Consider the following 13,465-nt stretch of genomic DNA (forward strand, 5'->3'; position numbering starts at 1 on the left):
CCGTCATTTTTACCCGTCTGTTAAAAAATTACACTGTAAACATTATTTACAGCTTTAACTTGGCAAATAACCAAGGTATAAGCGGGATAATCCACGGCTAGCCATGCATTAAAGGGTTTTAATGCACTTCGCAGAGACAACCACCCTCCGCTACGCGTCGGGTGGTTCTTCGCCTCTACGTCGTGCATTAAAACCCTTTAATGCATGGCTAGCCGTGGATTATCCCTTACATAAAAAATACAGACAGGCTCACTTCTGTATTTTTAATCCATTATTAATTATGGTTTCTTTCTGCTGGTTTTTAATACTAACTTAAATTATAAAAAATGGACCCAGTCTGAAAAAACTATTTAAAAAAATATATTTAAAACTATTTATTTTTTACTATTTATTTTTAACTATAATAAAATATTTTTTATTAAGGAGTCAATTTTTATTCAAGCAAATCTTTTACTGGATCATCTGAAGATACTAAACTAAAACAAAGCAGACCAGACATGATCGCTTCTTACTCAATAATCTACCAATCCAGAAGATACTCACATTGTTGGATTAATCTCTCATATCACTGACCAGTACTAGTATAATTTATAATCCATTTGATTAAGTGAATAAGTTAAAGATTTAGAACAAACAAATGTGCCAAATTTGATAAGCTGACCAACTTACAAAAACATACATTAGCAAATGATCATACCTGACCAAAGACAAAAACCCTGTAATGTGAAGGTTTGTAATCTTAATGAATCAATCCTGTTACAGACAATAAACAGAGTATTATTATAAAAGCAAGCAGAGCACTTTAGACATCAGCATATTCTTCTCCATCAGTTGAAGAGCACACAGCAGCATTATACGCATGACATCACACATTTATAATTCATAAAGAATGATTTTCAGGAAAAACCGGAATGGATTTCCTGTTGGTCGGGTCTGTTATTGTTTCAGGACTACAGGTGCATCCACATGGATTCTGTTTGTTTAATAACATGAACATGTGCTGTTGGTTCTGGACACTCCACAGAAATAATCTCACTTTAATATTTCAATTATTTATCCTCAGATATCTTCTTAAAGGGGACATGAAAATCTGATAAGAAAAAGATCAACCCAGTAACTTAGTTTTGACAAACCATTCTCTGCAAGCATGTGAAAAATAGCTCATTGAAATTTGGCTCCCCTTGTGATGTCAGAAGGGGACCTTATTATGGTAATACCGCCCTTAATCTGCACTATCCAAGTGTCAATTTGAACATGTTATAATAAATGATCTGTGGGGTATTTTGTGCTAAAACTTCACATATGTACTCTGGGGAAAACAAATATTTATTTGACATCTTAATAAACTCTTGTGAAATGTCCCCTTAAAGCCAGTCGAGCTTTTGCAGCCCTGATATTGTATCTCAGTGGGTTTTACGACCATTGTTCACTCTTTCTTTGACCTTTAAATTTAAGCTGTTTTCGTCTTTAAGACTTTTATGTAAATGTCCTCTCTGCACATGAAATCTCAAGAGAAAACCTCATTAATGTGTAATGTAGTTCATGTGTTCAAATATGATGTCAAAACAGATGTGAAAGTTTAGAGTTTGTTCTTCTGAACCGGTGAAGAAGTTTTGATTGTTGATTCAAAGTAACAACAGAGATGTAAATTCTGTATAAATTCATGTTTGGAGCTCTGAGAGTTTCTCTGTAGTGGGATTCCCCTCAGCTCAGTCTGTGGGAACGTTCATCTCTGGGGTCTTACTGGACGGATAGTCTCTCTCTTTCTTTCTCTCTTTCTCTCTCACATCTGTTCTCTCTCAGTTCAGTAGGTTTTCTGTCCCTGCCGAGGGGAACAGCGGCCCCGCTGCTTTCTGGAATGTGCCGGACCCCGCCGACTCCCCGCGTCAACAATCTGTGACACTGAGAGAGAAAGCAAAGATTTAAAGAAATAACACCTTAAAAGTTTTCTTACAGTCACCCTTAAACATGTTGATAACACAAAACGTGCATTTTTATCTTCTGTGGAGGACACAATGAGAATCTTTATATTGTTTTGGTGCACAAAACAGAAGTTTAGAAAGAAAAATGTTGTCAAAGCATCAGACTATCAAAGTATTTGTATGAGAAAGACCTGGTAAACATTCTTTTGTGTTTTCAAAGTCACACAGATTTAAAGAAAGTTTTGTAAATAATGAAAGAAATCATTCAAAGTCAGACAAAGAGTTGAGCATTATAGTGATGATGAAGTTTGAACGCAGCTGTATAAGATCATCTTGCAGTTGAAGGCCGGTCAGTTAAGAGTCACAGCCAGGACGGCGGAAATCTCTGAAGGTTATGACAAACACCAGATGTGCTGTCCTGACAAACACTTCACTATAATCATTCATTCATATGAGAAACTACAGCATGAAGTCATTTCACATCCCAATGATGCTCAAATGTGACGTCTGTTTGTATTTCACAACAATTCATTTTTTATAGTATGATAGCCAAAGCTAAACCACCTGTGAGGTACTAGTAGTCTTTTATCACCGCATAAACTTATTAAAAACCAGGTTCAGTATTCTTGTCCAATAAAAGTTTGTATTGTTGCACTTAACTTCCAAGCTAATTTATGTTATGTCTTAAAGAATCGTTTTTAAAAATTATTAGAAAAAAGAGATTTTGAAGAAATGGGTGGACAGCGTTCCGTAATATTTCTGTGCACACATTGCACACGCCTCTCATACTGACATGACAACATCAATAGAAAGAAAACCACCGCCAGAAAAAGATGTGGCGTGTGAATGTCTAGATAACACTGAGTGTTTCCTCTGAGGTCCTGTAGAGTAAACAAGGTGTGTCAACATGAACACATGGAGCTTTCCAGCTAAACATCAGAAGAATGTAGACATATTACACAATCATTTTACAAAGGGTTTAAAAAGTGAAACATGTGGTTGGTCTGATCAAATATCCGTCAGAATTAAGGAGATTGTCTGGTTGGTCAAGGGAGCTTAAAGCTTGAGCTGCAAAGGCAAAATAATAATAATAAAACACATGACATAATAAAAGGAGCAAATATGATATATATTTAAAACAGATGATTTTAATATGAAACCACTGTTTGACTTCAAACCCTACAGTTATTGAAATATGGTTTGGCAATAATAACTTGCCCCAGTATTCCATTCTCAGTCATTATATACCCCATTAGTCAATTTTCTACCTGTTCCTCCATAGTGTGACTCGTCTCCATGTAAGCGATGGGTTCATTAAGGAATCTGACGTTTGTCCTGATGAATTTGGCGTTCAGAGGATGTGGGGTGTTGTGGCTTTTTAACAGCTCATACTCTTCTGGATCTCTTGTAGGATATTTGTAGTTCTGATAGACATCAGCTGGATCCAGATGATCTGGCAAGGTTTCATCAAATATTCTGAAGGTGTTGGAGCTGGAAAAGAGAACATTAGAATGCGAATCTCTAGAAGAAGAAACAGAACAGAACAGTAATAGACGTTACTCACTGGGAGGATCCCCAAACCTTCTTCTTTCGAGGAAAACATATTTCTGCTCGCTGGTACATTTGCTTTTCCATTAAATGAAGAATAAAGTTTCTCTACACTCAGTGTGAGCTGTAGTTTCTAACGGTTGCCTGGCAACATGACAACAGGTCATGTGACATCACTACAGGTCATGTGACATCACTTTCAACTTTCCAAAATAAAAAATAATAAAAAATATCAACATGACAAGTTTGCTTTTTACAATTACCATATGAATGTTTATGAATAACGGATAATAATTTTAGTGTAATGGATTCATCAAAAAGTCATTATCTGTTTAGTTGCAAGTTTGTTTTACATTACAAGTATACTGGTCATTACATTTTGTTAAAATAATTCAATAATAAATTAAATGAAATAAATGAAAAATTACGAGCAACATAGTTTGCAAGATAAATTATCTAATGCTTAAAGGGGACATATTATGAGATTTTTTTAAAGATGTAAACTAAGTCTTAATCTAGGTCCGAGCAAAAGTGTGCCGTTTTGGGTGTGTCATTTAAAATGCAAATGAGCGGCTGAAGTGCAAACACTGATCACAATGATGGTGGTTTGTTATAATTGAAACTCAATTGTGCTGTCAAGTCCTTCTTTTCACTCTCTTCTCTCTGAACTAAATGGCAGTGCTGTGGTTGGATAGTGCAGATAAAGGGGGCGGTATTATCCTATTCTGACATCACAATAGGAGCCAAATTACAATGACCTATTTTTTCACATGCTTGGAAAGAATGGTTTATCAAAACTAAATTACTGGGTTGATCTTTTTCACATTTTCTAGATTGATAGAAGCACTAGGGACACAATTATAGCAGTTAAACATGGAAAAAGTCAGATTTTCATAATATGTCCCCTTTAAAGGTGGGGTAAGATTAAATGTTAAGCAGGTCAGTTTTAAATCTAATAAAGAGCTTGACAAACATGTTTAAAGACAAGAACCCTGATCCAATTATTTTAACCCTTAAGTCTATTAAGTCACAGAGGAACCTAAAAACACTCAAAATAAAACCCATTTTAACCACAATAGCATCATCAATTCAGCCATACTCTAAAAATTTAAGCTTTTAGGAAACTTAAAAGCGTTTTACCTGATTCTTAGATTCATGAACTTAGCAAATCAGGCTGGGAGATAAAAACTGAACTCACAAAGTATTTGTTTGTACACAGATGTCCTATCTATAGATCTTTACATGGACTATAAACATCAGATAACACCCAAAATAATGATTGTGAAGTGTTTTGCTTAAAGATGCCATAAAAGTTATTGTAATAATCTGTTACATTGTGGCTTTTTTAAGTGCAAAAATGATCCAGAGTCAGTTTTTCATGTCCATTTACAACCCTAGGATTTGTCTTTATAATGAAATGGTCTGTTATTACCTTATTTAAAAGAGTCATGAATAATAATGTTGAGCTCTGTTCTGATTGGCTGTTTCTTTTTCAGTCGCTCTGTGTGTGTGTAAACAGATCTTATGTTTGAGTCTGGATCAGATTTTGAGGAATAATCAATTGTTTGGAGATTGTTAATGGACGTTTCTGAGTGGTAAGTTTGTGTTTTTTTTCAGTATGGACCTGCAAAACGTAACTGTAACGTCAATAGTAGAACTTCAGCCTAAACGCTAGCATATAGCATTAACTAGCATATAGCATTAACTAGCATATAACGCTAACTTAAAAGTCACAACTTTGTTATTAGCATTGTAACAACATTGTAATTAATTTAATGTTGTGGTGTACATCTGGACTGTAATGTCACAGTTTGTGTTATGTTGAGATTGGTCTGTTTTCCAGCGGTCTTTTACATGCACGAGGTTTACATAAGAAGGAGGAAACAATCGTGTTTGATGCTCATGGTATCATTATCAGAACTCTTATTTTTGTTCTTGTGTTATTTTTCTTTAAAATGAAAGACATGATATGTGTCAAATGCAATGACATTTCTAAATGTGAGTCAAGTGTCTAAATAGATTTTGGGGTTTGGTTCACTCCAGTCTCTGTAAATTCATCATGGGTAAATGAGAGCTGCAGTTTTGACACAATGCACTGGACAAACACACAGAGATCTCAAACAAAGAGAGAGTCCCATCAGAGGACCGGATCTTAACTCTTCACAGTCTATCAGTGCTGATATTGTCATTTCATACTGATTCTAGATCAACTTTTCCACTCTTTTAGAATGCTTAAGGCTGGGATTTGAGTATAGCACACTGATCCAAGGTCAGTCTGAAAGCATGGCATCTATTCACAGACACACTAACCCCAAACTAAGCCTCTGATCTAATCTCACAACTGTCAGCTAAGAGGATTCCTGTCTCACTAACCAGAGCACATGCAGATTTACTGAAGTGATGCATGCTGGGAATAAAAGGGACCCGGAGGAGAACGCATTTGTGCCTCTGGGGGAACACATTCAGTCGGAGACACAGTTTAAGGGCAGTTTTGACTAGATTATTTTCAATGGATCATTGCAAATGCAGTTTTTATGACCAGAGAAAGTGAAATAAACTCGACAGCATAAAACTGATTCCTGGTACAGATGCCACCTTAAGAGACATCTGTGAGGGTGGATGGGTTTGCCATGGAAACAGAACCATGATGAGTGTGGAGGAGGCCTGGGATTGGTCGATTATCTGTAAAATGAACATCTTCTGAAAGGGATAATGTTACAAAATCACATGATATCTAAAAATCACAGTCAGAGAGACCAACGTAATTATATTACTCAAATGGATATTTGGAATAAAAATCTGTTGAATATTTTTGTGCATTGATGAGCTTTATTGGACTTATAATACACAATATTTGTTTATTACATTATTATATGTATTATATTTCAGGATGAGTTTGAACAAATGACTCAAATGAAAGAATACTGGCAACTCTTCCATACTTGTGTTTTGTTTGGAGTAAATAATTCATTAATATTTAGAAAAATATACTAATAAATATACAGGATAAATTATGGTCAGGTTTAATTTAAGTGGTCTGTGAAACACTGACTTTGTTTGTTGCTCTGGACTCAAACTTTGCTGAACAAACTGGGTGGGTTTTAGTAGCGAGTGCCAAATCCATGAATCTCCAGTTTGGAGATGTCTCTCTCATTGGAGAACTCAGCACGGTGGATTCGAGAACTCGGACTGCCCACTTTACTGAGCCAATACTTCCTGTAGATGAGAAAGACAAAACAGACCAAAGAATAAATAAATAGAAGTTCATTTGATAATAAGTCATGGTTTGACTCTAAACGCTGTCCACATACAGGACATTTGTCAAATTATTTAAGAAACAGTACACCCAAAAATCATCTATCACAGTCTAAACCATGACTTTCTGTCTAGTGTGGAGCAGAATTTACATACATTGAATCAGAGAGTGGCAAGGTGCAAAAAGCACAGTAAAATATCATAAACACACTGCATGCTTGTGCGACAAATCCTCGAATGTTAACTAATGGAACAGACCAAATGAGTAGAAGAGGATAAATACTCCTCCATTTTCATCTTCTCTCAAAAACAAGGGTGTGGCATACATGGACACACGCGCACACACATGCATGCATGCACGCACACACACAGACACACAATCACACACACACACACACTAATGCACACAAATACACACACACTTTCTCTCTCTCTCTCTGAGTGAACACGGACAGACAAAATCTCTCCTGTAATATTCCTGAGAGAGCTCTAAATGCATTACTCTTCCCTATGGAGCGCCGCGTTGATCTCATATTGGATAAGAGAGTGGAGTCAGAGCATCTGCATGACTGACCAATATTCAGCTCTGTAATGGGGCTTCCAGGAAGAGGAGGAGTTTGTCAAAATCTCTTCAGCAAGAGAATATAAACAGCCCCTATGATAAAGCAGCTGCTGGACTGACAGCTTACAGAGGAGTTTAGGTTATCTGGGGTTATCAGAAACGAAAGCCAGAAATCACTGCAGAAAATCAAGTGGTTTGTTTTGGATCTGTGTTGGAGGAGTTATTTCACTCATTAAATGGGTGCGGTTCACAGAAATCCAACACTGCAACAGGATAAAGAGCACAGACTGTATCGCATTAGTGTTTATATGCAATAAACTACACATTCCACTTTTATTACACAAATGTTACACTACTGTACTGGGTAACTTCTCACCAAAAGTGACCAAAATTCTCTCTATCTTACATTTTGCTTTCTCCTACAATTCTTTTACAGCAGACTTTTCCTCAAATAAAAACCTAACCCATTTGGGCCCTTTGACCAATAAATAATTTTACACAAATTGTTTTGTTGGCAGCGTCTGGTAAAGCTCAATCTGTTAACCCTGCTAAACTGTAAAAATAAAAAGAATCAAACAAATACAAATCTGTAAATATAAAGTCATCAAGCTAACATTTCACCTAAAACACAGAGGTATTTCTGTTATTCCCAAAATCCTCTATCATACTGTCCTGCTTTTCTCATACACACTCCAGGTTTTATAGTTTTCATTGTTTGTATTATTAAGGAAAGGAGTTTCTCTCTTTAACCCCTGGTGAGGAAGTCAGATAACATTCACACACGGTGATAGGAAGGAATGTCATTTCCATAATAAACCTGAATAACAATCCACTAGACGCTCTCGCCTGATCCGGTTTAACACCAAGAACGTCATGTTAGATTTAGACTAAAACTCCACGGTCAGTAGTTTATACATTGATAAATGACAATGGATTTTTGTCTGTGATTGATCAAGGTTTTTATTTCATCTTTGCAGCTCATGTATAAAGTCATAAAGAACATGTGTTATTGTAATGAGCGCTGTTATGGTTCTGATGCTCTTGTGTTGAATGGGTGGAGCAGTGAGGAGAGGCGAGAGGATGTCTGGGGACGCTCCTTTGGGAACTACAGTCTCAGCAACATCACTAACACAGCCCAACCCAAAACACAAACACACACACACATCTTAACTACACAAACAAACCAACAAGTGCATGCATACAATGAAAATGACAGAATTAAACTGTTATTAAAACAAACGTACGACACAAAGGAAGATAACAATGAGGAAAACAAGGAATGTGGAAAGACACCAAAGAGGGCGGAGCCTGTAGGGTTGCCATCCGTCTGTTTAAATATTTAATGAGCAAACACATTTCTGTTCATTCTCATCTTCTGCTCACCAGCTGGAATGTGAGGGAGGAGTTTATCTGTACACACACACACACACAAACACACACACAACACACACACACACACACACACACACACACACACACACACACACACACACACACACACACACAGCAGCTCAGCGAGAGTTTCTAGGTTGTGTATCTAAAGTAAATAGGACATGGGTCTCACTGGAGAGAAAAAGCTAAAAATGTCTTAAAGGGCATCTGTCACCGACTCTGCAGTGTGCAGATATTCAACTTCAAATGAAAGGGATTAGTTGTCACAGAGTAACAGTAACGTGAATGTTTAGGTTCATTTACACAAGTGCACAATTTCTTTAAAAAGGGACATTTCTCAAGACTTTTGTAAAATGTCAAATATATTTTTGGTGTCCCCAGAGTACATATGTGAAGTTTTGGCAAAAAAACAAAAAACATATAGTTAATTTATTATAATGTGCTATAATAAAAATGTTCAGTTTTTGTGTGAGGATTTGGGGAACAGATGAACCGAAACGCAAACGATGTCGGGGGGAAAACAGAAAATACTTTATTTTACAAAACAAAAACCCACAGGGGGGTACACAACATGAAACATGAAACTGACAAATAACACAAAAACTTTGACTTGATAACGATAAACTATAAACGTACACGAAACACGAGCACAGAACACAATGAACCTGCACAGAACTAAGGACACAATGACATTAAATAGAAAAACACCAAACAACATAACGAGCGGGAACAGGTGATGGGAGAAAACCAATGATTAATAATAAGCAGGAGAACGAGGGGGCGGGGACAAAAGACAAGACACCGGAGGCTCATGCCTGGGACTGCCAGAACCCTGCCACCATGACTTAAATACAAACACAACACAAGACTCCTAGGCAGGACCCTGACATTTTGTGTCCTTTAAAATGCAAATGAGCTGATCTCTGCACTAAATGTCAGTGCTGTGGTTGGATAGTGCAGATTAAGGGGTAGTATTATTATAATAAGAGCCCCTTCTGACATCACAAGGGGAGACAATTTTCAATGAGCTATTTTTTCACATGCTTGCAGAAAATGGTTTACCAAAACTAAGTTACTGATCTTTATCTCATTTTCTAGGTTGATAGAAGCACTGGGGACCCAATTATAGCACTTAAACATGGAAAAGTCTGATTTTAAACACCTGATTCACATCACACTTAAATCTGGATTATTTCTGTGAGTTGATGGTTCATAGTTTTGTATATTAACAATTTAAAAAAGGTCTTCTCAAATTACCCACTGTGACAACCTGCCCCCTTAACTGATAAACTGTATTTTCTTTCCTTTACAAAAAATTTCTACAAAGAGATTTTATGTTTAGAAGTTTAGACTTTCATATTAAACCTGGGAAAATTCAATGTGAGAAACTTTGCTTTATACAAATACATTCAGAGTGTATTTAATCAATCTGAGTGGGTAAGGGTAAGTGATTTTAAAGCAGTTTTTGTCTGGATGAATAAGAAATTAAACTAATGTCTTTTAGCTAATACTACTTCTCTCTAAAACACACAAGCACACACACAGCTGTGAGTCCATAAATTGTACAAAGTAGAAATAACTTCATGTGAAACATTCCTGCTGTGTTTACTTAAGCTGTGATGTATTGTGAGTTTAAGGAAATGACCCTGAGGGTAACTCATATATCTACTGTCTACAGTATTCAGTATTTGACAATATCATGCATGATCTTTATGCAACCAAAAACATTTCAAGCTGCACTTTGCTACATTGCTGTTTATTTTAAGGACTAGCACACACGAAACATCTACATTTAGTTATTTTGCGTTTACATTAAAATTGCTAAACTCGTCTTGTAAACAGGATCAAATAATGATTCAGAATAGAGTTTATGTGTAACATCATTTTTTTGGTTTATTCATTACGCTAGAAATGGGAGGTGTGCTCTACTGTATACATACTCTAAATAGTATACATTCTACACATCTACTGTAAATACTGCAGACTAACATTAGGACAGACAGCCGGGCTGGACGCTCTCATTGTCTGTGTGAAGGTGTGCCTCATATATATGACTGTGATGTCATAAACCCAACGCCCCTGTGCTGTATCCCACCCTGAGTGACATCATGACATCATCAATCCAGGACCCACCCAGCCTGAGGGACTGAAGACTTGTGAACGCCCACAGACACTAACACACAAACACACATGCACACACACACGCACACACACACACACACACACACACATTCTGGTTTCCATGTTTTGTGGGGACATTCCATAGACGTAATGCATTTTATTCTGTACAAACTGTATATTCTATTCCCCTTACCTACCACATTCCCTAACCCCAACCATCACAGGAAACCTTTCTTGTACCTTAGATTTTCAATAAACATCATCTTGTTTGTTTTATAAGCTTGTTTCCTCATGGGGACATCAAAATGTCCCCACAAGGTCACAAAAACACTGGTATTCCTATCTTTGTGGGGACAATTGGTCCCCACAACGTGATAATTACCAGGTACACACACACACACACACACACACACACACACACACACACACACACACACGTTTTCTCTCAAACTACTGCACACAAAAGCACTCCAGCTCACTCACAGGCAACACAACAAAAGCTTTTAACGCACAAAAGCTTTTGAATGCTGAATCAGCAGTGCTTGTGCACAATCTGTTCTGTTGTCTACATTTATCACAGCGCAGGTGAATGTGGGCTTTGCTCTTGAAAAGAAATGTGAGTTTACATTTTTACGCTCTTGAACACTGTGACAATCAGATCTTTCTAGACTCTTCCATGAAATAAAGACTGAAGCTCGGGCGCCATCTGCTGGTTAAAAGAAGCACTGCACAAGTTAATGTTATTGAAGCTTGTTCATATCAAAAGTTATGGGAATACAAATCTCTCTATCAATCACTATGGGGTGGTTTCCTGTACAGTGATTAGCTTAGCCAGGACTAGACCTTAGTTTAATTAGGAAATATAACTAATTTGAACAAACATGCATTAAAACATTACTTTTGAGGCAAAACAAAGAGCACTGATGTATTTAAGATATTTAAGTTGTTTTCAGTTCGGACAGCTCTTACATTTATTTTAGTCTAGGACTAGTCTAATCCCTGTCTGGGAAACCGCCACTTAGAGCTGTTAATTTAACTTAATCGTGATTAATCACATACAAAATAAAAGGTTGCATAATATATGTGTAATAACACTTGCATGTATGTATTTAAGAAACATTTATATGTATATATGTATTTATTTATATTTTATATTATATGTAAATAAAAATATATACATAAATAAAAAAATTCTTACATTTATACATGTATGTGTGTATTTGAATATACACAATAATTAAACACAATATACACACAAATATATTATGCAAACACAAACATTTATTTTTGTATGCGATTAATCATGATTAATCTTAATCTTTTGATAACCCTAGTTATAACAAGCATGAACTTTCTAAATAAAACATTGAAAAGAAGGAGGCACACTTACATTTCTTTGACTTTCTCAGGGGGTCCCTGAACCTGTCCAATCACAGTTCCCTGTCTCGTGTTCTTCACCCAGCCGGTCACTCCTAACTTCCTGCCCTCGTCTTCTGTATACTGAAGTCAAACACATGAAACATTTAGTAGCTGGTAGATTTTTTTATCTATTTCTTTCCCTACTAAGGCAAAATGAAATGCACTATTACTTAAGTTGCTTCATGTAAAAGCATCTGTTAAATGAATAAATGCAAATGGTGATAGCACAGTACAGGGATGAGATCAGATGATAATGTCATTGATGATTATGCACCATAAATAAAGAGTACCATCGTGGTTTTATTATCTTGGCAGGTAAAAAACCAACTGGCAAGTTCAACTACTTTCTGGGTGTGCTTTACCCAGATGTTTCTTACCATTCTGAAACAAACACCTGAAACAAAGGAAAGATATTTTAACGCAAATGTACATTTTATTTCTTTGTTTAGAAAAACTACAAAATACATTTCTAATTGTTATTCACATTTATCATGCATGGCATTAAGAACAATCAAAAGCCAACACTGCTAAGTGCAAAGAAGTTTAAGATTAAAAATAAACTTTAGGATCGTGCGCGGCTATTTTTAGAGGCGGGGAGTGAATAAAGGTCTGCAAAGCGTTTGCAAACCATGTCCATACCCACCCTGAACATTCCCGAATATCTCAAAATCTACAGAAATGTATTTTTCCCCGGTCTTTGAAGACATGACAAACACTATGACAACAGTGAGAAGCGCGAGAGAGATCCAGCAGAGGTTTAACTGACCGACAGTCATAAATAAACGCGAATAATGTCGCCTCTGATGAGAAAAATAACACCACTCATCAAAACAGTTCATAAAGTGACGTACTCTGGTCACGTGACATCTGATACTTTTCTCAGCGCACGTTAAAGTTGACCAATCAATGACAGCGAAAAGATTTAATATGGTTTGATCCAATGTTATTGCTATGGCTGGGTTTCTGTTATTAAGACAAACGCAAACATTCATGAATAATACATACACACGACAACACGTTTAGTGTTTAAATGCTTTAAATAAACCAAAAACACGTTTTTACATTTGCAGTGCGCCGCCTAGAGGAGAAGCGCGTTTGTGGTGGATTGAATCTCGCGAGAGTTTATAAAGCATGACGCGCAGGCGAAGCAGCAGAATTTCATGTAATAATGATACATTTAGATTTATTCAACAGATTTCAGTAATAGATTTGTTGAAATCTCCTTGAATTGTACAAATTACGAAGC

The 13,465-nt window shown here is 36.5% G+C and overlaps 1 protein-coding gene across 10 annotated transcripts; it reads right to left on the bottom strand.

The window, feature by feature from the left end:
• Positions 1-719: 719 nt before the first annotated feature.
• acyp2 (acylphosphatase 2, muscle type) lies at positions 720-13,048 on the bottom strand. Of its 10 annotated transcripts, none has more exons than XM_073811794.1 (7): positions 12,863-13,048; positions 12,597-12,613; positions 12,191-12,300; positions 6,523-6,686; positions 6,066-6,152; positions 3,191-3,413; positions 720-1,902 (listed from the first exon to the last, which is right to left on the bottom strand). In XM_073811794.1, the coding sequence occupies exons 1-4, from the start codon at positions 12,993-12,995 to the stop codon at positions 6,572-6,574; spliced, it is 375 nt and encodes a 124-aa protein (XP_073667895.1). In that variant the 5' UTR covers positions 12,996-13,048; the 3' UTR covers positions 720-1,902; positions 3,191-3,413; positions 6,066-6,152; positions 6,523-6,571. The 10 variants fall into 10 exon arrangements, with proteins under 10 accessions (XP_073667895.1, XP_073667897.1, XP_073667894.1 ...); XM_073811796.1 differs by having other exon boundaries at positions 6,066-6,167; XM_073811793.1 differs by having other exon boundaries at positions 6,066-6,170.
• Between the last annotated feature and the right edge of the window lie 417 nt (positions 13,049-13,465).

Source organism: Paramisgurnus dabryanus, chromosome 14, assembly GCF_030506205.2.
Source record: "Paramisgurnus dabryanus chromosome 14, PD_genome_1.1, whole genome shotgun sequence".
NCBI lineage: Eukaryota > Metazoa > Chordata > Actinopteri > Cypriniformes > Cobitidae > Paramisgurnus > Paramisgurnus dabryanus.